The 24226-nt window shown below is 43.7% G+C and overlaps 1 protein-coding gene across 3 annotated transcripts in view; it reads left to right on the plus strand.

The window, feature by feature from the left end:
* Window positions 1–811: 811 nt before the first annotated feature.
* Window positions 812–24226, plus strand: part of srsf7a (serine and arginine rich splicing factor 7a) — a 31578-nt gene continuing 8163 nt past the window's right edge. For 2 of the 3 annotated variants that reach the window (XM_063059996.1, XM_063059994.1), the window contains exons 1-6: window positions 812–909; window positions 11345–11569; window positions 13483–13662; window positions 16276–16356; window positions 16450–16494; window positions 18899–18946. In XM_063059996.1, the coding sequence (XP_062916066.1) occupies window positions 11355–11569; window positions 13483–13662; window positions 16276–16356; window positions 16450–16494; window positions 18899–18946 (569 nt within the window). In that variant the 5' untranslated portion in view covers window positions 812–909; window positions 11345–11354. Of the gene's footprint in view, window positions 910–11341; window positions 11570–13482; window positions 13663–16275; window positions 16357–16449; window positions 16495–18898; window positions 18947–24226 lie in introns of all 3 variants that reach the window. The other variant, XM_063059995.1, reaches the window with a different exon arrangement.

Consider the following 24226-nt stretch of genomic DNA (forward strand, 5'->3'; position numbering starts at 1 on the left):
GATGGGGTTTTTTTGAGGCATTGTAGGTGTTGTTACTTCGATGTACTCATGTTATTTTTCCTATATATTCAATAAAAGGATTTGAAAAGAAAGAAAATTGCGGATACACCCACACCTCAAGGACTGCAGCTGTTCAAGAAGGCAGCTCACCACCAAGGACAATTCTCAAGGACAATTTTAAACGCTGGGTCAGCCTCTGAAGCCAACCCTTGAATGAATAAAATGATAATGATTTTGTTGTTACCTTGCAATGCAGCATCTTCTAAGCCTAAAATCTTAATTTGATGTAATTCCTGATGAAGGGGGTCAGCTCGAAACATCAACTATTTATACCTTTCCCCTAGGGCAAGGGTTCCCAACCTGTTTTAATGCCCTGGAGCCTTACCATTGACCAAGGTTGGGAACCCCTGCTACAGGTGCTGCCTGACCTTCTGAGTTCTTCCAGTACTTTGCGTAAGCTGCCCAAGATGTCCAGTCCCTGCAGAATTTCTTGTGTCTAATTTGAGTTTGTCGAGTTTGCAATGTACCGTGCAATTTTCATCGCGTTTAAATCGTTCGTGTATGCCTGTGACATTTGGAAAAAGTATTGAAAAGCAGCCATCAGGGTAATGCCACATTGGGTATACTTTCGTCCTTTATCCCCTTGAGATTTGTACCCTCTTTGTCTGTGGATATGAACCCCAACACTAAATAAACTTTAAACCTATCCATCGAAGTACTGTATACACTTGAATTTCCAGCCGGCCTACGCTCCTTAGCAACGGCACTGAGTGTTCCGACTGCGCATGCTCGCTGGCGAATCGCCGCACGGCCTTTGCGCATGCGCCAACCGGCCGCAGTTCTGTTGCGGACTGCGCAGGCGTGGAGCTCGGCGGTCTGGCGAGAGCGCGGCCGGAGGGAGAGGAAAGGGTAAAGCGATGATTCACGGGGCAGTTCTGAAGGGAGCGGTGGGGAACGGCGCTGGGCGAGGCCGCGGCTCAGGCCCGCCACCTCCGCTAACCGTCGGGACGTTGGTTTGGGAGCTCCCTCCGCGCGGCAGCATGGAGGGTGTGTGTGGGGAGGGCTGGCGGCGCGGGTTGGGCCCGAGGCCTTTGTTCCGGCAGCCTCGAGTGGTGGGCCGGCCCAGCAACGGGTAGGTAGCGTCCAGCTGCGAGTTCAGCCTGAGCCCCCGGGGGGCTTTGTGGATGGTGGGCAGCGGGGCTGTGTGGCAACTCAAACGGACCGCGTGTCCTGCTGAAACCGTGGCCTCGGTCTTGAGATTTTGAGGCCTCCGTCCCGCCATCGTTGGCGATTACCAGGTGCCGGTTCTAGTTCTTAGGCATGTTGTTGTAAGGGGAAAATCCCTAATAAATAGAAGAGAATTGTCGATGTCTCGTGTTGAAACCCTGCATCAGGATCAAAAATGTGGTCGGAGAAGCCCTCAATTTTTGGATCAAGGACCCTCAGGCGTCAAACACGTTTTATGTTGTAGAAAAAGGGTAGTGGACAGAACAGACTACAGACCAAAAGTTGTGATTACCAGAGACAAGGGAGAAAACGATATACCAGAAATACCCAATCACATCCCAGGAGGGAAGATTGGGTGGTTACTCGAAAACTTTAAGTTCAAAATCAAGCCTCGATCTGCACTGAATTGTGCTTTAGACTTGAGCATGGATGGAGATACGTAGGAGTCTGAAGACTGATGTCAGAATGAGAGCAGGAGGGAGATTTAAAATGCACAGAAGCTGGGAAGCTCAGGGTTGCTCTCGCAGACTAATTGGCAAGAGATTGCAGGTGCTGGGATTTGGAGCGGTAAAGAATCTTCTGGAAGAATTCAAGTTCGGTTTATTGTCATTCAACCGTATGTATGTATACAGCTAAGCGAAACAATGTTCCTCAGGACCAGGGTTTCCCAGCCTGGTAGGAGTACATGGCCTAAAAAAGGTTGGGAACCCCTTCTCTGGACCAAGGGACACAATGCAGTACATATTACTTTGTGTGCTAACTGTTTGAGTTATATTGCCACTAGTAAATTAATAAATAATTATGGTGCATTTGTGACACAAGTTAAAAAGTAAACAGGATAACGCTACTGGTGCATTGTGCATGATGAGATCTGGATGGGGGCAGAGAGTTCAGTAGTTATACAGCCAGGGGGAAGAAGCTGTTTCACATCTGAACTGTCCTTGTCTTATGGTAAGGAGTCAACGATTGTTGGACAAAGAAGAATCATTGACAATGCCAAGGGTCATGTGTACACAGAACTCCTGGTAATATATCCTGGGTGGGTGGATCCTCTCAGCAGTCCCTGCAATCCTGTATAGGGATTTGCGGTCAGATGCCTCGCAATCCCCTTACTAAATGGTGATGCTGTTGGTCAGGACACTCAGTCTGTGGTGGAAAGGAGTTGTTGACATTTCAGGTCAAGCCCTGCATCATCTCTGCTGTAGGGTTTTGACGTGAGGCATCAACTGTTCATTCCGCTCCCCCTCCCCCTGACCTAATCACGGGGCAATTTATGATGACCAATTAACCTCCCAACCAGTATGTTTTTGGACTGTGGGAGGAAACTGGAGCACCTGGAGAAAACCCAAGCGGTCACAGGGAGAACATACCTCTTACAGGCAGCGGTGGGAATTGAACCCAGGTTGTGACACTATGAAGCATTATGCTAACCACTACACAGCTGTGCCAATGTTTCAGGTTGAAGAACTCATCAGTCTTCATCCTGAAATGTTTTTTTCCTCCTCTCCACAGATTCACCCTGAGCACTGAGAATATTGTGTTATTTCAGATTTGCTTTCGTGTTTCGTTAATTTAAAGCATTAGTTAATGGTGGTCTTCATCTCCTTATTTAAGTAAATAGGCAGTGGTTTGGATATTATTTACAGTATTAGGTTACTACCTAATTTGCCTCTGTGGAAAGGTTGGACACTGCACTGGTATCTGCTGCAATTTAGGCAGACTGTGGCAAGGACGTTTTCACCTGTTGGAGAATCTAGCCCGAAGCGGTTGGTTACAATTTGGGACACCGTGGCAGCACGGCAGTTACTGTGATGCTACCACAGCACAGGAAGTTCCCACACCCCCTGTAAGGAGTTTGTATGTTCTCCTGATGAGGGCGTGATTTTTCTCCCGGAGCTCCAGTCTCCTCTCACAGACCAAAGATAGTGGGTAAATTGGGTATTGTAAATTGTCGTGTGATTAGGCTATGGTCAATAGGTGTATTGCTGGGTGGTGTGGCTCTTAGGGCTGGAAGGGCCTGTTCCACAATGCATCTCTAAATATTGATAATATAAAAATATATAATGGATTGCAGAATGGGGACAACACGCAAAATGCTTGAACTCAGCAAATAACGCAGCAATTATGGAGGCGAGTAAGCAATTGACGTTTTAGCCCTTGACCCTGCAACAAAGCTGGAAAGGAAGGAGTGAAGAAGCCAGAATAGAAGGCGGGGGTTTCAAGCAGTTGCGGTGTTTTAAGCTAAGCTGTTTTTCTTTTGACTTGATTTTGATGGTAGCTCCAAGTTATTGAGACAAGTTGATGTGTAATTTCCATCCTCTATGTCCCATCCACACCACGTCTCTGTTTCTTGGATATCTGCTTTCACCCATTTTCTGGCCACCATAGCAGGGATAGGGTTCCCCTTGTCCCTACCTGCCACTCCACGACCCTCCATATCCAGCATATCATTTTCTATAACTTCTGCCAACTTCTATAACAACTGGATCTCTCCACTTTCCATAGGGATTCCTATCTATGTGACTACCTCATCCACTTGTCCCTCCCCACTGATCTCCATCCTGGCACTCATCCCTGCAAACATGCCCTTGCACCTCCTTCCTCACCATCATTCAAGTCCAAACAGTCCTTTCAGGTGAGGTGACAGTCCACCTGTGAATCTGTTAAGGTGTTCTGTGGTATCTGGTGTCCCCAGTGCAACCTCCTCTGCATCGGAAGACCCGACATAGATCGGGGGACTGCTTCGTTGAGCACCTTTGTTTGTGGTAGACGAAGCAGTGGGTTTTCCCAGTGGCCACTCGTCTCAATTTGACTTCCCAGTCCTGTATATTGGTCAGTGGCCTCCAGTACTGGCCCAATGAACCCACACTCGGGTTGAAGGAGCATCGCCTCTTTCTGCCTGGGTAGCCTCCAACCTGATCTCTCTACTTTCTGGTAATTTCACCTTCGCCCTTCTCACTTTTTTCTATTCCCCATTCTGGCTCCCCTGTCACCCCTCTTCTCCTCACCTGCCCATCACCTCCCTCTGATGCCCCTCTTTTCATTTTGAGGTGACAGTGTGGTATTGGTTTCCATGCTTCACCAAAGTTCCAGTCACCACCTTTGGGCCACACATTTGCTGCTGGATTTAATGTGCAAGTTAACATCAGAATTTCAGAAAGTATATTGTATACGTTTCTCTGACATTAATTGTACCTATTAAACCTATTGAATATCCAGCATATTGGGTCGTATTGTGTGATTGCTGGTGGTATTAATATTGAAAAGATTGTCCTCGCTGGTAGCAAAGGAGCTGGCCTCTACCTCAGCTGGGTTCAGAGACCCAGGGAGACGTCAGTAAAGAAGGCGATTAGCAAGTTTCTTCATTGGGCTTGGCATTGAGTACAGGAGCTTGGGTGTAGTGTTACAGCTGTCTGAGACATTAGTGCAGCCGCATTTGGAATATTGTGTTCAGTTCTGGCCACCATAATGTAGGAAGTAATTAAGCTAAAGAGGATGCAGTAAAGATTGAACGGTTGATGCCAGGGCTGGAGGGCTTGAATTATAAGGAAAGGTTAGGTGTAGCACTATTTTACCTTGAGCAGGGGCCCCCTATTTTTTTTTAATGCAATAGAGCCCTGCCATTAACTGACTGGCCTTTGGACCCCAGGTTGGAAACCACTGGCCTAGAGTGAAGGCGGCTGGTAGGTAACCTTAAAGTTCTGAGGGGCGTAGTAAGTGCAGATGGTCAGTCATTTTCCCAGATTATGCGAGTTTAGAACTAGAGGTTATGGGCTTTGAGTTAAGAGGAAATATTTAAATGAAAAATGAAGTTGATTGTTGTATGGAATAAGCTACGTGGACAAGTGGTAGACGTGGAGACAATGTGTATACAACATTTGGACAGGATGGGAAAGGGATTAGAGCAGGGGTTCCCAACCTGGGGTCCATGAGCCCCTTAATAGTATTGGTCCATTCATAAAAAAGGTTGGGAACCCCTGGTTTCGAGGGGGAAGGCCTAATGCAGGCAAATTAGACTGTCTCAGCCAGCATGGCTGAATTGGGCCAAAGGGCTTTTTTCCTTGCTTTAGAATTCTAATGACTATCTAAAAGTTGAATGCACAAACCCCATTCAAAGCTGTCTACTTTGTCATTTCAATGCTGCTTCAGGAGTTTCTGTTTTGCGTGTTGGTGCATGAGCCTTCTTTCTGTGATATTTTAAATTAGATTCCTGGAAAACCTGAAGGGGCTGTTATGGTGTTGAGAACTGGGTGGAGACCAAGAGAGACTCTTGTAGTATTTTACGAGTTGACACTTGGGGACTGGCCATTAATGAGGTTCTGTGGCTAAGACTACATAGGCAGGGGTAGATTCATGCTCAGGCGAAACCTTCCAATATCCAGACAGTTCTCCTTTCTTTTTCTTTTTTTTCCTCAGGTAGGGTTATATATCGGGGGGGGAGGGTTAAGGAGAGGGGGGAGGGTAGATATTATCATTCTATGTAATCACTTCGAAAACTCAATAAAAATTATATTAAAAAAAAGATTCATGCTCAGGCAATGTTCGATAACATTGGAGAGGGGCTTGGTAGATGTCAGGTTCTTTATTTTCAGAGATGATTGTGCAGTTTTGGATAGGCATATGAATATGGGCCATGCGCATGCAGGAGGAAATAGGTTGTATTGGCTTAAGTAGTTTGTTTGGCACAGTATTGCTATATGTTAGTTATATGTTCCATGTTGATTCCCAAGTAACATCCAGGAGGTCCAGAGGCCTGAAGACCCACGCTCAGCGGTAGGTGCATCCTGAAAGGAATTCTGACGTGGTATATCAAAATCAGGTTTAATATCACTGCCATAATGCTGTGTTGTTTGTGAAGCAGTACAATGCAAGATGAATACTGTTGCATTAAAAACTAGGTGCAAAAGAAGAATAGTGAGCTACTGTTCATGGACAGACCAACTTGAGAGGGCATATGGGATCTATACTCGGCAGTGAACCTGGTCAGGTTACAGATCTCTCAGTGACTACATATTTTGGAGATGGAGATCTCAGTTCCATTCCCTTTAGCATAGCCATGGACAGGGATAAGAGAACACAGTATGGGAAAGTATTCAGCTAGGGGTGGGGTAATTACAGTGGTATTGGTTAGTGTAAAGTGGGAACTGAGGTTCCCGGGGGTGGGGGGAATACACAACAGAAATGTGAAGGTTGTTTGTGTGGGGTTCTGAATAGGTTTGTGCCACTGAGGTGGGAAAGGATGGTAGGGTAAAGGAACCTTGGTTGACAAGAGAGGTGAAACATTCAGCTAAGAGAATGAAGGAGGCATACCTAAGGTTTAGGAAGCAATAATCAGGCAGGGCTCTTGAGAATTATAATGTAGCCTGGAGGAGTTTAAGAGGGACTTGGAAGAACTAGAATGTCAAACTTGGAAGGTCAAACTTGAAGGGGAGGTGAATAGAAGGGGACTTGAAAAAGCCTTGGTGAGTAGAATTAAGGACCCCTCCCCCCCCCCAAAGATATTCGACACAGACACGAAGAATGGGAGAACTGGAGTTGGGGTAGAATTGCTCAAGGATAAAGGAGGAAACCTGCTTGAAAATGGAGGAGGTAGTGGAGATCCTCAGTGGATACTTTGCTTTAGTGCTCACTAGGGAGAGGGGCCTTGACAAATGTGAAGCCGGCATAGACCAGACTAATACGGTGGAGCGTACTGAGGTAAGAAAAAGATAGTGTTGGATCTCCTCAAAACAGGATAGAGAAGTTCCCAGGAACAGAAGGGGTATACTCCATGAAAATAGCTGGTGAACGCAGCAGGCCAGGCAGCATCTATAGGAAGAGGTACAGTCGACATTTCGGGCCAAGACCCAGAGTACCTCTTCCTATAGATGCTGCCTGGCCTGCTGCATTCACCGGCAATTTTTATGTGTGTTGCTTGAAATTCCAGCATCTGCAGATTTCCTCATGTTTGGGTATACTCCAGTTTACGTTGGGGAGCAAAGGAAGAGATTGCTGGGGTGGTGATGATCTCTTCATCCTCCCTGGCCACACAAGTAGTATTGGATACAAACATTGTTCAAGAAAGGTAGTAGGGATAATCCTGGGAATTACACACCAGTGAGTCTTACGACAGTGGTAGGCAAAATTATTGGAGAGGATTCTTAACGACAGGATCAATGAGCATTTGCAGAACCATAGTCTTATTAGCAATAATCAGCATGGCTGTGTAAGAGGCAGGTTGTGTCTAATGAACCTAATTGAGTTTTTTGAGGAGCTGACAAAACATGTTAATGCTAGAGTGGTGTATATAGATTTTAGTAAGATGGTTGACGAGGTTCATCATGGGGTAGGCATGTCTAGAAAGTCATGTGTAGGATTGATGGAAACTTGTCTGGTTTCAGAACTGGCTTGCTTTCAGAGATGGAATGGTAGTAGATGGTCCGAATTCCACCTGGAGTTTGGTGACTAGTGGTGTTCGGCAGCAATCTGTTCTGGACCCCTGCTCTTTGTGATTTTTTTTTAAATTACTTGGATGAGGAAGTGGATGGGTGGGTTTATAAGCTTGTGACATGAAGCTTGGAGGTGTTGTGGATTGTACAGTAGGTTTTGTAGGCTATGTTGGAATATTGGCAGGATACAGAGTTGGGAGGGGAGAAGTGGCAACTCTGGAAGGGTTCAGTCTGGAAAAGTGTGAAGTGATGGGCTTTGGAAGGTCAAACTAGCAGGTGGAGTACAAAGTTAATGGCAGGATTCTTAGCAGTGTGGAGGAACAGAGGGATCTTGAGGTCCAAATCCATCAATCTCTCAAAGTTGCTGCACAAGTGGATAAGGTGGTAAAGAAGGCGTATTGTGTGCTGACCTTCATTAGTTGGAGGACTGAGTTCAAGAACCATGAGGTAATTTTGCCTCTATAAAACTGTATAGTTAGAATATGGTGTTCAGTATGGTCACGTCATTATAGGAAAGATATGGGAGGTTTAGAGAGGGTGCAGAGGAGAGTTACCTGAATTAGAGAACACGTCTTATGAAGAAAGATCAAGCAAGCTAGGGCATTTCCTTTGGAGCAGTGAAAGGTGATTTGATAAAGATGTATCAGACTATGAAAGGCATTGCTAGAGTGATGAACCAATATATTTTTTACTCGGGCGACAATGCCCAACACAGAGGACATCTGTTTAAGGTGAGTGGAGAAAGGTTTAGAGGAGATGACAGTTTCTTTTTAGAGTGTTGGTATCTGGAACACACTGTTAGGGGCAGTGGTAGAAGCTGACTTAAAGGGGACATTTAAAAGCCTCGTAGGCTCATTGATGTAATAAAAATGGGGGGTTGTGGGCTGTGTGGGAGGGAACGTGTGGATTGATTGTGGGGTAGGCCCTTAATATGCTGTAGTATTCAATCAATTTCTTCCCCTCTATCAGATTTCTGAGCAATCCATGAACTCTACCTCATTATTCAACTTTTGCTCTTGTTTTTATAACTTGGGGTCATTTTTGTCTTACACTACTGCTGCAAAACAACAAATTTCCTATCCCAACCTATGTCAGCGATAAATCTGATTCTAAAGTGGATAGGTATTTGCTGTGGCCAGGACTATCGGAGGTGAGGTGGAAGTAAAGAAGTGATTGAGCTAATCTTCAGAAGCCATAGGAGGACTAGAAAGGATTGTGGGAGGCAGTTGAATTCCTTCTGGTGGCAGGTGCCGAGTGACAATGCAAGGGGTGATGTACAAGGCTCACAAAGGGGTGAGCAGTGCTGTGCGAATACATCAGTGAGAAAATGAAGTCCGCCTCATCATCATGTATGAGGTGTCATATGATGTGGGCAGTCATGGTCTTTCCATGACCATGATTGCTGTTAGCCAGTTTTTCTACAAAAGTGATTTTCCATTGCCTTCTTACGTGTCTTTACAAGATGGGTGACCACAGTCGTTATCAATGCTCTTCGGAGACTGTCTGCCTGCCATAACCAGGTCTTTATGATGTGCACCAGCTGCTCATACAACCTGCTCCCAGGGCTTCACATCACCCTGATTGGGGGGCTGAGCAGGTTCTACACCTTGCCCAAGGGTGACCTGCAGGCTAGCGGAGAGAAGGAGCGCCTTACACCTCCTTTGGTAGAGACGTACCTCACCCCACCACCCAGGTCCATAGAATCAGATATCTTGTTTAATTTCTGCATGGCTGTTTGTGTACACAATATCATGTTTAGGCAATTCTCTGGGTTTATATGTATATAGTGAGTGTGGCAGCAGCCTGCAGTTCTTTATTTTTCCCTGATATGACTGAAATAACTTTAACCCATCCTTCTGGCGGTGTTCGCTGAACTTGGCATTTAGCTTGCCGACATTTTATCAGTGGAGGTGACACCCTCACTACACAGTTGGTGTTTCTCTCTGGGAGGGGCTTGCGTTTGTATAGGCCCCTGTTCCCTTGCCTCTGAGCTGATTGGCTACCCCTTCAGTTGACCTTTGAATTCCATTGGCTTGCATTTCTTTGGCTGTTTGGCTCTATTTCGATATGTTTGTACACAGAGCTATGGGACGAAGCCGGCACAGGAATCTTTTAGAAGCACGATTCTCTTCTGATAATTCTGTAAACAAGTATGTTAAAATAGACGCCATCTACAAACCCCAAAGAGCCAAATAAACACAAGCCAATAGAATTCAGAGATCAACTGAAGGGGTAGCCATCAGAACCAAGGGAAGCGAATGGGGGCCTCTATAAATGCAAGCCCTCCCAGAGTGAAACACCAATAACTGCACACTGAGGGTGTCAAGTGATGAAACGTCTACAAGCTAATGCCGATCTCGGTGAACACCACAACACCAAATACCTCAACTGAGCTACCAATATTCACAATACCATCCTAAACACATCCTTTTTTGTAATGCTTCTTTGTAAATAAAACTGGGATGGGATCAAATACAAGTAAATCTGAAAACTACCTCATTGGAGGTATGCTTAAAGCGGGTGCCCGACTGGGTGAAAGAATTTTAAGCGCGTGGATAGGTTGTTGTGGGACCAAGGCTTATTAACTCCTCAACTTCGACTTGACGACATGTAAACAGAAGGTTCAAGCAGTCTCTTTGGACTGAGAAACTGAGCTTTTCTGACCCGTCTGGGGCTTTCTAGAGATTTGTTGTATCAGCAGTGCAAATCTGAACAATAAGTCTTAGATATTAATGAATCTCCACATTAAACTAAAAAACATACCAATGTTTGGCTGCAATTTTGCTCTGAGTGCCACCTGAATTTAAAATTATAAGCAGGGCTTTTTATCCCACCTGTACTCGGAGTAGGTAAGAGCTGTCTGCTCTCAAAACTCGAGTATGGTGGCCATGTCCTGTCCTTGGCACTGGTTCTTTTCAGCTTGGCAGTAGTAAAGGTGGTGTAAATTTCCAGAGGATATTAGGACACAGACTGACACTAGGCACAGTGTCACTTGATACAGAATTTAAAAACACTCACCTGCTTCATAGAGGAGATCGCAGAGATAAAAATGTTTCTATTTTAAAGCAAACCTGAGAGTTAAACTTATTTATTGAGCTTCAGTGTGGAACTGGCCCTTGTGGCCCTTAGAACCGCACCGGCCAACTTTAACACTAGCCTAATCATGGGACAATTTACAATGATCTGGCAACTGCTGCATACTTGAGCCGTCAGAGGAAACTGGAGCACCAAGAGGAAACCCAAGCAGTCACAGGGAGAACGTACAAACTCCTTACAGACAGAGGTAGGAAATGAACCGGGGTTGCTGGTACTGTACTGTAAAGCATTGTGCTAACCACTACCCTACCGTGCTGCCCCAAGTATTATCTTCCCTGATGTTTTAATCTTTTCGATGACTGATTGCTGGAATTATTGCTTCAAGGGTTTGTCTTATTTTTTAAAATTGGCACATCAATTGCTTTTCCTTTAGTGATCTTGTTACTTTGCGCCTTCATGACAATCTCAGTGGAACTGGGGTCTATATAAGTTTGGCTGTATCAGTGGGTGAAGGTAGGATGATGAAGGGTATGTGGAGGGATAATGTTGATAAGGTTAAAAGCTCCTAGTTACTACAATTATCAGTCCTACATAATTAAAACATCCTTCTATCTCTAAACCTTATTTTTTGTTTTTGCTTTGGTGTTAAGTAGGAGCTGAAGAATGGCGTATTACTCCAGAAACTCCAGAGCTTCAGACTGCAAAGTCTATGTTGGAGATTTGGGAACAGGAGCTGCCAAAGGGGAGCTGGAGCGTGCTTTCAGTTACTATGGCCCCCTCAGAAATGTGTGGGTAGCACGAAACCCTCCGGGATTTGCTTTTGTGGAGTTCGAAGACCCCAGGGATGCTGAAGATGCCGTGCGTGGGATGGATGGCAAGTGAGTATCTTGGAAGACCTCTCAAACTCTCCAGATACAGTACCAACATTCTCAGTTTCCACTGGAAGCTGTAAGGTGAAACTGTCTGTGAACAATAAGTTTCTGGGCCATAAAATTGTGAGTTCTTTCATCCCAACAGATTCTAGGTAGTTATAACTCTACTGGAGACATCACAGATCCTTTTTTCATCTTGCCCTATTACCTTTCATTCTCTCTTGCATTTAACTTGCATTCTCTTTAAATATATTTATGGAATTTGGGAGATCTAAGACCAGATTAGTTGCATCTTCTTGGCACTATTTGGGAAGGATTTTTTTTTCCCTGAATTATCTTTTCGATTAATTAGTGGCTGTAAAGCATTAGAAAGAGGAGTCAAAATAGGTGCCTTCCTCTGTCATCAACTCTGAGTTAGGTCCTGTAAACCCTTGGTTGCTTTATATTCTAAAAACCTTATCAACCCCAAAACTCTCTTGGGTGGAAGTATGTTTATGGACTGTGGTTTAGTCTATCCTTCAGTGCAAATATCTTCTGTAAAATTATAAAATCTTAGAACATCCTTTTCTAATCTTAAAGATCTCTGCTCAATCTCTTCTAACAAACAAGTTGAGCCTCTTTCATGAGTCTGTTAATTAACCAAACTCTACAGTGGGGGAGTGAGCTCTACTGCAGGATCTTTGACTGGAATCATTAACTTTGTTCCTCTTTTCACTCACTGAATGCCGTCAGTATTTTCTGTGGAGAGTAGGGAGGCGTTTGCATTGTTCTTTAAGAAGAACTGGTGGAGTCAGCCAGACTTTTGATGGCATGTCTTGAAAGTGTCATTGTTTGGACATAGCTGTGAGACCCACAAGTAGGATAGCACTGTTGGGAGCAATTAGTAGAAAAAGATTATTAACCAATGATGCATATTTTAATGAAATTTTTAATACAGTTCATTCGGAAAAATGTGATTTATTTTTAAAAATAAGTTGCTTGGAATAGTGTTGGTATAAATCTCAAAAGGCTGCTTTGGCGTTTTTTGGAAATTTCACTCTTTATTTTCTTGAAACCTCTAGGCCAGATAGTCATAGAGTACAGCCCTTTAACCCATCTGGTCTGTGCCGAAGCATTTAAACCACCTGCTTCCATCGAGCTGGACCATAGCCCTCCGTAACCCCTGCCATCCATGTACCCATGCAAACTTCTCTTAAGCATTGAAATTGAGCTGACCGGCAGTTCATTCCACTCTCACGACCCTGAGTGAAGATGTTTCCCCTCATGTTCCCCTTAAACATTTCACCTTTTAACCTTGGTCCATGACCTCTGGTTGTAGTTCCCACCGAACCTCAGTGGAAAAAACCTACTTGCATTTACCCTATCTATACCCCTCATAATTTTGTACACCTCTATCAAATCTCCTCTCAATATTCTACGTTCCAAGGAGTAAAGTCCTAACCTGTTCAATGTTTTCTTGTAACTCAGGTCCTCCAGACCCAGCAGCAGCCTTTTCTCTGCACTCTTTCAACCTTGTTTACATCTTTCCTGTAGGTAGGTGACAAAAACTGCACACAATATTCTAAATTAGGTCTCACCAATGTCTTGTACAACTTCAACATAACATTCCATCTCCTGTACTCAGTACTTTAGTTTATGAAGGCCAATGTGCCAAAAGCTTTCTTTTAAGACCATATCTACCTGTAATGCCACTTTTCAATTCCATTACATGCTTCTGGAGTTTTACTATGAATGAAAACCCGTGTGCTGTTCTTGGTGAGGAAAAGTGCAGGTTCAGTCTGGAGTATGACTAACGTGACTAATGCTTCCTCAGTCTCCAGAGCATTGAGAGTTCTGTGTGGAGATTGGGACTTAATGTGGATATACAACTGTCTCCAATGCAAGCACCATCAATACATTCTCCTTGGAATTTTTTTCAGGGTCCTTTGTGGATCGAGGGTGCGTGTTGAGCTATCAAATGGGATGTCACGCAAATCGCGCTTTGGCCGCCCCCCTGCTCGGCGCCAGTTTGACCCCAATGACCGCTGCTACCAGTGCGGTGAGCGCGGCCACTATGCCTACGATTGCTACCGTTACAGCAAGAGGAGGCGTGGCATCAGGTAAGCTGCGGTGGACACCGGGTCTGAAGTGTTACAGGTAGCCTTGCATCTTAAGGTCAGCTGAGTAAACTAATCTTAGGAAGGAAGTGATGTATACGTAACCGGCCCTTGAAAAATCTGAGCAAAATAAAAATGTGTAAATACGGGGAGAGCGGTAAGACAGTTTGAGTAAACTTTACCAGCGTGGTGTTCCCCTAGCACAAGAGTTTCATTGAAAGATGACAAGCGCTCTGTGTCAGTCGAACATTTTTTTTGCCAGATATGATGCACTTTTGGTTCTTAAATTCCAGTACGGTGAAGCTCTTGGTCTAGTGAACCAGCTGTCTGGTAAAGCTTAAGTCCTACCTTGCGCACTAGTGACGGTCTGTTACCTACAGTTTTAGAAGGCGGTATTGTTTTCTCCAAAGTGGCACTTTGTCTACATGCTTGTTCCTTGGGCTTGTACCAAAAGCAGCACAGCATTCAGATACTCAAAACTGGTCTCCTCTAAACTGTAGGTAACTGAATTTGGATCACCTTCATAGTAATTATACATCTGTTACTCTTGAGACATCTCATGTAACTCCAGAATTTAAGAAAATTGAATTCAATTTCTGTTTAATTCTTTCACATGCAAGTATATGTTATATGTCTGATGTCTTTTTAAATACTAAGTAGTATACATTTGAATATTGAAAACTATTTTTTAATTGCCCTGTATATATGTATAAAGTAAGTTTTCAATGTGTAGTGTACAGTACTGTGCCAAAGTCTTAGGCACATACAGTATATATAGGAAGGGTGCTTAGGATATTTGCACAGTACTGTAAACTGTATCTTTCCTGTTACCAAGTAACACTTACTACTACTGAGCTAATACAAAGTTAAGCCCTCTTTTGTCTGTTTCTCATCCACCTTTCTATTTTAACCAATATACAGTACTGTGCGAATATCTTAGGCACTCTAGCTACTTATATGTGCCTAAGACTTTTGCACCGTACTGTAGTTTTAGAACAGTCCAGCACAGGAACAGGCCCCTCGGCCCACAATGTTGTGCTAAGCCGGCTAAAAAGTAAATCAAAATCTCCAAAATTAATCCCTCCTACACCATGTCCATATCCTCCCATCTTCCTCACATTCATGTGCCTAACTAAGCATCTGTTAAAAGCCTTTACCATCATACCAGGCAGTGCATTCAAGGCATTCACCATTAAGTTTTTTAAAAAAAAGGCAACTTTCCCCTCACATCCCCTTTGAACCTACCCCCTCTCACCTTCAATTCATGCCCTCTATTTTATCCTGTAGTCGAACCCTGCTAATTGGGACCTCACAGGGTATATGTCATAATGTTGATTGATCAAATTTCCCCATGGAGCTGAATACTTTGAGCAAGAGAACGTCCTACCAAATCAGTCCACGTTATCAGATGTCAACCATTTAAGTAGGTTAGAATTTCTTGTTACCATTTCAATGTGATAATGAAAACAGATCCTTAGCACAGCTTAGAGGTTCGCTGGTTTAGTTTTGAGGATTGTGTACTTATTTATTGTATTGGTGCCAGGGATGAAACAATGAGTGCTGTATTTTTTTTTTTGCAAAGTTATTGGCCATGCCCACACTGATCTTTAATTCTAGCAAATTTCTAATTACCAAAACTTTGTTCCTGTGGAGTTCAGCTCCCGCAGGTATCTGGTCATATTATTGGCGGGTAAAGGTCAAAACCACACTCCGTTTAAATAAACGCCATTTTGCTCAAAGGCCATGAATGCCATTTGAATCATCTAGTTGTTTATTTGCAACTTAAAAAGTTGATCTTTTATTGATTCAATTCTAACCCTGCCATTGTTTATTCCTGGCCACCAGTTGTACTGTATTTTTCAAGGGCTATTAACAATGTTTCTGGTGTAATTATTCTTTGGCTAACGATTCACCTGATCCAACCTTTCAGGTTGCTGCATTTGAGTCTCTCGCCATGATTAATGACCTTCTGACCCTCATGGCATCGGGCCTTCTAGCAAACTTTGGCCACTGCGGGTTCAGATCTTCTGTTGTGTGCATATGCCAGTCCTCTACCTGAGGTTCTGCTTCGTCCTGCCTTAAAAAAAATCAATCTACAGTCTTTGAGATACAGAAAATTGGCCAGTTTAAAAGATGTAACGCTAAAGTACGCCCATCAAGCCATCTAATCAGGCTCTGCGGTTTGCTAGAGGAGCGTCCAGCGTAGTCCGTCCTAATTTAAACTCCCCTCCAATATTCCTCAATCAAGCACCACTTGTATCCTGATTTGGGCTTTCTGTGTTTGGAAGATCTGCTAGACACAACGAGAAATGAACGTAATTAGACCAACCTGCGTCTTCTAGATCTTCTAGATCTCTCTGAGGGCAGAGACGGCTAATCTGTTCTGTAAAGGTTAATTTCTTATCAGGCGTAGTTTTTAATTTTACAAGCCTTTGTTAATAAAAGTGTTTAATTTTAATGTGACTTTTTTAACACTTCAATAAATTGGCTCTGCGAATCCACGTTTAACTTTTTAAAAGTAACCATTTTAATAATTTTTGACACTTGGTGCAGCATGGCTAACTGTTGCACGCACACTTATGTCCACCAAGCTGACAATGTTCCCTTCTGTTTTAGCCGATCTCGGTCTAGATCTCGTTCCCGCTCAAGATCCAGATCCAGAGGCCGCCGCTATACCAGGTCCCGCAGCCGCGATCGGTAAGGAAATCGAGAGGCGACTTCAGTTTTGGGCACTGTTGCTTTTTCTGTCCTTGAGGAGATTGACACCATGTAAACTATGCTTTATTGCAGCCGAACTCGTTCCCGTTCTCCTTCGTACTCTAGGAGGAGAAGTCGGTGAGTGGCAATTAAAGTCATTAAAATGGGACGTGGGTAGTTTGGGTGCTGATCTCATTGAGAGGTCAGTAGAAATCAGTTTGCTGAGACTATCAGTGAATTGAAAGCTGCAGGATGGGTACTGGTAGAGTTGCAATTTAATGACAGTCTAATGCAATGAAAAATGGATAGGCCATGATGAAATGATGGAACAGGCTCAATGGGCCAAATGGCCTAACTCTGCTTCTATATCTAATTGTCTTATGGAATGGCAAAACATGCTGGTTGAGGAGTGGTGGAATGGCATCTTCACGTTCTGGAGAATTGGAATCAGACTGCCCTCTTAGTTGTAAACTTCCTACTAATGTGATTGGCCAGTTTGATGTGAACAGCATTTATTTTGGGAACAAGGGTATGTTTGCATTTTGGTTAGCTATAAAAGGGAAAGTGAACTCAAGTAAACAAATTTAAAATGGCATGTTAGAAGTCTGAAGTTATATATTAAAAATTATGGAAGTACTAAGCAGATCAGGCAGAAGAGTTGTATTTCATGTGGATAGTTTTTCATCAAAGCTAGGAAAATATTCAACACTATCAGATATTGAAAGGGTTATATGGAGTGGACATGGGGAAGATGTTTTCTATGGTGGGGGTTTCTAGGACCAGTGGGCACGGCCTCAGAATGGAAGGACGTCCCTTTAGAACACAGGTGAGAAGGAATTTCTTCAGCCAGAGGGTAGTGAATCTGTGGAATTCAAGTGTGGTGGCCAAGTCATTGAGTGTCTATATAAAGCAGAGGTTGATAGGTTCTTGATTGGTAATGGCATCAAAGGTTACAGAGAGAAGATGAGAATGGGTTGAGGGGGATATTAAATCAGCCATGATGAAATGGCAGACCAGATTTGGGCCGAATGGCCTAATTCTGCTGCTACGTCTTGTGGTCTAGAACTTTGAAATAGTGTTTTTAAGTTGCAAAAAAGGGGTAAGTGGAGAACAAAATTAGGGCATAAAGTCAAATGATTTGACTAACTTGCTGGCCAATTTATTGCTGAAGGCTTATTAACGGGTCTGTATGGGGACAGTAAACTGAAAGGCATGAATGAATATGGGAGAGAAAGCAGTGGTAGAAACTGTGTGCAGTTGAGGGAAGTCAAATAAGGGGGTGCTCAGTGTTTTCCATCATGTGGGTGCATAAGTGTATGTGCAGAGTGGCAGGTAAATGCAGCTGGGAGATAACCAAGCAAAATAGAATCTAGAATTAGGTTTAATATCACTGGCATATATCGTGAAACTTGTTGATTTGCAGCTGCAATACATTGCAATACATTAAAAAAGTTATAAATTACAATTATCGTGTACATTTCTATGTGCTTGTGTGTGTGTAAGTAAGATAAGTAATGCAAAACGAAAGCAGAAAAGGTACTGGGGTAGTGTTCATGGCTTCATTGTCCTTGTGGAGGGGAAGAAGCTGTTCCTGAAACATTGAGTGTATGACTCCTGTATCACTACATTGATGGTAGCAATGAGAAATGGGCATGTCCTGGGTGATGGGGGTCATTAATAGAACATAGAACACTACATCATAGGAACAGGCCTTTTGGCCCACAATGTTGTGCTGAGCCAGCTTAAAAAGTAAATCAAAAGCTAATCACTCCTACCTGCCATGCCTATATCGCTCCATTTTCCTCATTCATGTGCCTATCTGAACATTTCTTAAAAGCCTCTGATGCATTTGCCTTTACCACCACACCAGGCAGCACTTCCCAGGCATTCACCACTCTTGAGTTAACAAAAAAAAATTAGCTCTCACATTCCCTTTGAACCTACCTTCTCTGACCTTCAATACATGCCCTCTGGTAATAGACATTTCAACCCTGGAGAAAAGATACTCCCTGTCTACTCGATCTATGTCTCTCATAATCTTATAAACTTCTGTTAGATCTCCCATCAGCCTCCGCCGCTAGATGCCACCTTTTTGAGGAAGTTCATTGACAATAAGTGCTGTTAAAAGCTGAAAGTCTCATTTAAAAGTCTCATGAAAGTCAGATCTTTACCAACTCTACACCCTTGCTTTTTCAATTTTATCCTTTTGGTCTGAGTCCATGTAACTGAGATTAAAATCTTTAGTAAGAGGCTTGTATTGTATTATGTAGCATTCTATTATGAAGATGCAACATACTAAAACCCTGTTACCAGGAAAAAAAACATTAGCTGGATTGGGATTTTGATGCAGTGGGTCCCAGTGTAAAATGAAGTAGCAGAAATTGTTTTGAAAATCAACGTAAAACCTGTTTTTCCAGTTCATGAGAGTATAAGCCAAATGAAGTAGGGCGTTTTCAAATGTCTTTGTAAAATAGTATGTTTATGGCATAGTGTGAAATATTTGACATATGGTGCTTTAATGGCAGCTCTCACCTCTCTGCAGATCTCTCACTCCATTGAGGTCCAAGTCCAGATCTCCAATGAGGAGGAGGTAGGTGGAAGTTGGAAGCATATTGTCTTGTATGTACAGTATCAGCAGGTTTCTGTGGAGGTCAAAGGGCAGCTGTTCTCCATATGTGACTCTTAATTAAAGAGAGGTAAATGTTTAACCCACGGGACGTCTGGTTTGGTATGTGACCGAACCAGGCAAGCAGGAAGGTTCCAAGTTCATTTCTGGACCTGTGCCAAGTTAAGTGACCTAACATACTTGTGGTCATAGGTTGTATCAGCTAACCTCTGCATTCCTGGAAGATTTCCATCTGATACACTCTGTCCTCCTTTGTGGACGTTGGACACAAGCCAGGGTCAACTTGGCTGTGTGTTCTCCCAACAATTGAGGACCTGAGAGCAGTGCTCTCATAACTCACGCTGTTGCAGTGGAATGATGCAGGCAATGAGATCAGTTCAGTGTATAAAATAAACCCCATGTTTAACTCTGGCTGTTTTTTAGCTACTTGGTATCGGGCACATTTCATTAATACAGTAGCCTTAATGTAAAACCGTTCCTTGGCACTTTGTAGCATTGCAAACAGACATGTTCAAAGAATCCAAGTATGGATAATGTGGATAATTAAAACCTTGCTCAAGAAAGTATTTGGGTTGGAGGTGGTTAATGATTAGCATTTGTTATCCCCATCTGATGCTTGGTGATTCTGTGTAAGTATAGTTTAATTTTTAACAGCCTTGATTGTAACTGATGGAGCATTTGACAACAGGAGCTATCGCACCTTAACCTAATCCTGGATAGGCCTACCACACAACTGCTGCATAATAGGGATGGCACAGTAGCGTAACGCTATACAGTACAGGTAATCCGGGTGCAATTCCCACTGCTGCCTTACGGAGTTTGTACATTCTCCCTGTGGCCATGTGGGTTTCCTCCGGGTACTCCGGTTTCCTCTGGGTGCTCCAGTTTCCTTCCACAGTCCAAAGACCTACTGGCTGGCAGGTTAACTGGTCATTGCAAATTGTCCCTTGATTAGGCTACAATGAAATTGAGGGATTGCTGGGCAGCATGGCTCTAAGGGCCTACTCTGTGCTATATGTCAATAAATTAATAGCCATAATATTGTCCATTTCCATCTTTGCTTCATCTATTCTACTGTTGAAGCCTACATCCATGCCTTTGCTTGTAAAACTGTAAGACAAAGAGCAGAATTGAGCCATTCGGTCCATCGAGTGTGCTCCACCATGCTATCTCCTACATTAAATTACAAGGCCATCCTGGCAAGCTTTTTTATCAGTAAACATCGACAGCATAGTGTAGAAGCAACACACAAAAAATGCTGGGTTTTTGGCAGAATCTCTTGTGTTTGTAATGAGGTGTAGGCGTAAACCATTTGAATAAAATCAATCCATGCTTTTATTTGCCTCAGTCCAATAATTTTTGCCATACCTTTCTCGTTCCTCTTGCTACCTGTTAACCATAGCTATGTACTGAATTAATTAATTTCTTTTCATGCATGTTCTTGCCTCAAAACTTGTAATTTTTTTCTTTGTGTAGTCTGCTCTGTAATGTTGGCCTAGAGCTTAGCTCTTCTGCAAGTACGCCTCAGTTTTTGCTTTCCAAGAAGTAAAGAAGGGACCCGCCTCAGTCATCTTTTCCTGAGCAGATTAGCATTGTTGCTCTGGTATCGTGCGTTCAATTGTTATTTTCTTATTCTGTCAAGCACATCTTTGTATAGTGCATAGTATCAGCATTCCCTGGGTTATGTATGCTGGATTTATGGTTAGCCTTAAATTCATGAATCAAAGAGATGTGCTGTCAGAAATGTTGAAGGTGCTCGTGGTAGAACTGACAGTGCCATGGGAAGACTGAGTTGAGGAGGTGATAGAGCAGTGTCAGAGGGCATGATGTGAGCCCATAGAGGTGGGATGTAGAGGTTTTGCTGTCCGCTCTCTCTGCAGAACTATTCTCCCCCTGGCATTCAGGGGCTGCAGAGAAAGGAGCTATCAGGACAGGCACAGGCTGCTGAGCGAGCCTCCAGCGGGCTATGGATCAAGAGGCACGACCCGTGGACCAATGCTCTGCGACACAAGCCAGAGTCTGATCAACCCTGTCTGGGTTAGGGAGTCTTGTGTAAAAGAACTGAAACGCCCATTGGCCCCAGGTCAGATCACCACTGATGTGTCCCAGCAAATCCCAGCAATAACCAGCATAACAGATGGTTATTCCCACAGAGAGCAGGCCCTGTCTTCCCCTTTCTGCTTTTAGTAGATCTTTGTTATCAGCCTTGTACGTATAATGAGATACACCAGTTAGTTGAGTGATCTCGCAGCAACAGCCTTGCAGTCAGTGTCAGCAAGACCAAAGAGCTGATTGTGCACCTCGCAATGACCAAGATGAGGGAACACGCACCAATCCTTATAGAGGGATCAGAAGCGGAGAAAGTGAGCAGTTTCAAGTTCCGGGGTGTCAAGATCTCTGAGGACCAAACCTGGACGCAACATATTGATGCAGCTATAAAGAAGGCAAGACAGCGGCTATCTTTCATTTTGAGTTGAGATTTGGTTTGCCAACTGAAACCCTCGCACTTCTACAAATGTGTATCATCATCTGGTACTGGGGGTGGGAGGGGGGAGGGCTGCTGCATAAGACTGAAGGGAGTTGCAGAAACTTGTAAAAATTAGCTCCATCATGGGTACTAGCCTCTATAGTATCCAAGACATCCTCAAGGAGAGGTGCCTTAGGAAGGCTGTGTCCATCATTAGGGATCCCCGCCACCCATAATAGACATATATGTATACTTACTGTAATTCTGTTTTTTCCTCTATTTATTGTGGATTTCATTGTACTGCTGCCATTAAGTTAACAGATTTTGTGACATATGCTGGTGATAGTAAACCTGATTCAGTTTTATACCATGTTGTGGCTTCTGTGCATTTTCTGGCTTAATGGGCAAAATTAACTTTAGATGTCTGTAAGGGAAACCCATTCATTACATGGAGACAGCCTGTGCAATGTAGCGCACATGGTACTTGATCTAACAGATGTCAGAAGACTGGAATCTCTACTTCTGAATTCTATCTTTGAAGAAATCAGCTCTTGTGCTTGGTTAGTTCTCATTGAACTGCTACTGCTTTATACTCCAGATTCCTTTGCAACTCTTATCAGTAAGCATTGTGTTTTTAACCTTTCTAAACTCACATTTTACATTTCTCAAATTATTTTTTTCATTGAGCACTATGCTGTGAACTTATTAATGCCACCTTGCCCTGAAGGAGGAGTTCAGTGTGGAGCGTCAACTGTTTGTTCATTTTCATAGATGCTGCCTGACCTGTGTTCCCCCAGCATTTTGTTTGTGTGTGTGTGTGTGTTGCTGGCGTTGCCTTGTGGCTTGGATCTCCCTCATTAATGTTGAGTATTCTTCCTCGGCTGGTGTCGTGTATGAATTTGTTCCTTTTTGCACGTTGTGGCACTTCAGGTGGCGCTTTTTTTTGCCGTTTGCGTAGCAGTTGACTTTTTTTTTAATGAGGTCGAATAGCTATCGCGATGCTAAGCCTAGCATGGATAGAAAGTGTACAAGGAGCCGGCCAGATCCGTATTCTGAGTTGTCCCCTCTAAGTCCAGTGCTAATGCCACTACACCACCAGCCAGCTGCGTCTCGCAATTTAGCGTTTTATTACAAAGTCAAAATTGCTAATTAAAACTGCTAGTAATAATGGTCCTTTCACAGGTCTGTCAGGGCCCACTTCTCACTTATTGCCACTCTAGTCCTCAAAATTGTTTATCAATTTCAGCAAGCTAGCTATTCCTCTTTTGCCTCCTGATTCTGCAGCTTCTGATTTGCATAGTTGCTCGGGGCCCAACTTCAGGTTGCAAAGATAAGATAACGGTCACAAAGGCATTTGACATTGGCTAGATGACTGACTTTCTACCAACAATACTTGGGGGTCCTGAAAATGTTCCTGTCTGTGGTGAAGGCAGAATAAGTGTGACACCTCAGGGAGTGCCTTTCAGAAAACTAAATATTTTCCACCCATGCCCTTCCCTCCTCTATCAATGGTACGCAGTTATCAGATTTCATGCCCTACACAGATGATATTGAGCTGCCACTTTGAACTGTCTGTTGAAGGCATTTTCCAGGGGTTCTAGGTTTGAGAGCCGGCGATGAAGGAATTTCCATTTATTTCCAAGTCAGGAATTTATGCTGCTATCGCCTGTCTGTAGTGGCATTACCATTCAGTTATTGCCCTGGTCCTTTTGAATAAACTTGGTCTCCTTCCTCTTTCCTTCCCGATGCAACCTCTAAATTGGTGCAACCTGTTGTAAATTGGGAGACTGCTTTGTCAAGCACCTCCGATCCATGTGCCAAAAGCGGAACTTCCCGTTGGCCAGACATTTTAATTCTGATTCCTTTTCTGACTTAGCGGTCCGTGGCCAAGATGAGGCCACCCTCAGAGTAGAGAACAGCATCTTATTCTGTCTGGGTAGCCTCCGACCTGATGGTATGAATATCAGTTTCTCCTTTCAGTAAAAAAAAAATGCTTCCCTCCTCACTTTCCATCTTTTATTCCCCACTCTGACCTCTTAGCTCTTCTCAACTGCCTATCACCTCCCTCTGGGTCCTGTCCTTTTTCACCTAAGGTCCATTCTCTTCTAAAAAGATTCCTTCTCCAGCCCTTTAGCTTTCCCACCCACCTGGCTTCATCTATCACCTTCCAAACAATCCTCCTTCACTCCCCCCCCCCCCAACCTTTTTATTCTGGTGTCTTTCCCCTTCCTTTCCTGAAGAAAGTCTCGGCCCAAAATGTCAACTGTTTATACATTTCCATAGACGCTGCCTGACCTGCTGAGTTCCTTTGTGTGTGTAAAGAGTTTTGTGTGTGTAAAGAGTTTGTACAGTGTCACCGCATGGGATTCCTCTGGGCGCCTCTGAAGCTACATGTTGTGCTAGAACACAGATCTGCTGATGGGTCTCAGACCCTCATGTTTGTCAGCCGTTGGATGTATTATGAACGTTAAGTGAGGTTCGAATCATCTCTGCGATGTCTCTGGTGTGGTGGCTTCCAGTCCTGAGCAGATATATTTGTATAGGTGAGGATATGGTAGAATAGATTTACTCTCACATTGGTTCATCTGTCTCATAGCTATATCCTTGACTTGGCCAGTTTGGTCATGAGTGTCACTGCCAAGGCACTTATAGAATTGGAGGTCCCTGTTCTCTGCTTGATACATTCTCCACTCTGTCACGTGCTTTTCCTGGATGGTTTTAGCATTGAGTACTGGTTCATTGAGGAAGGCTGGGAGGTTTCCTGGTCCATGCTTAAC

Source organism: Mobula hypostoma, chromosome 10, assembly GCF_963921235.1.
Source record: "Mobula hypostoma chromosome 10, sMobHyp1.1, whole genome shotgun sequence".
Taxonomy (NCBI): Eukaryota; Metazoa; Chordata; class Chondrichthyes; order Myliobatiformes; family Myliobatidae; genus Mobula; species Mobula hypostoma.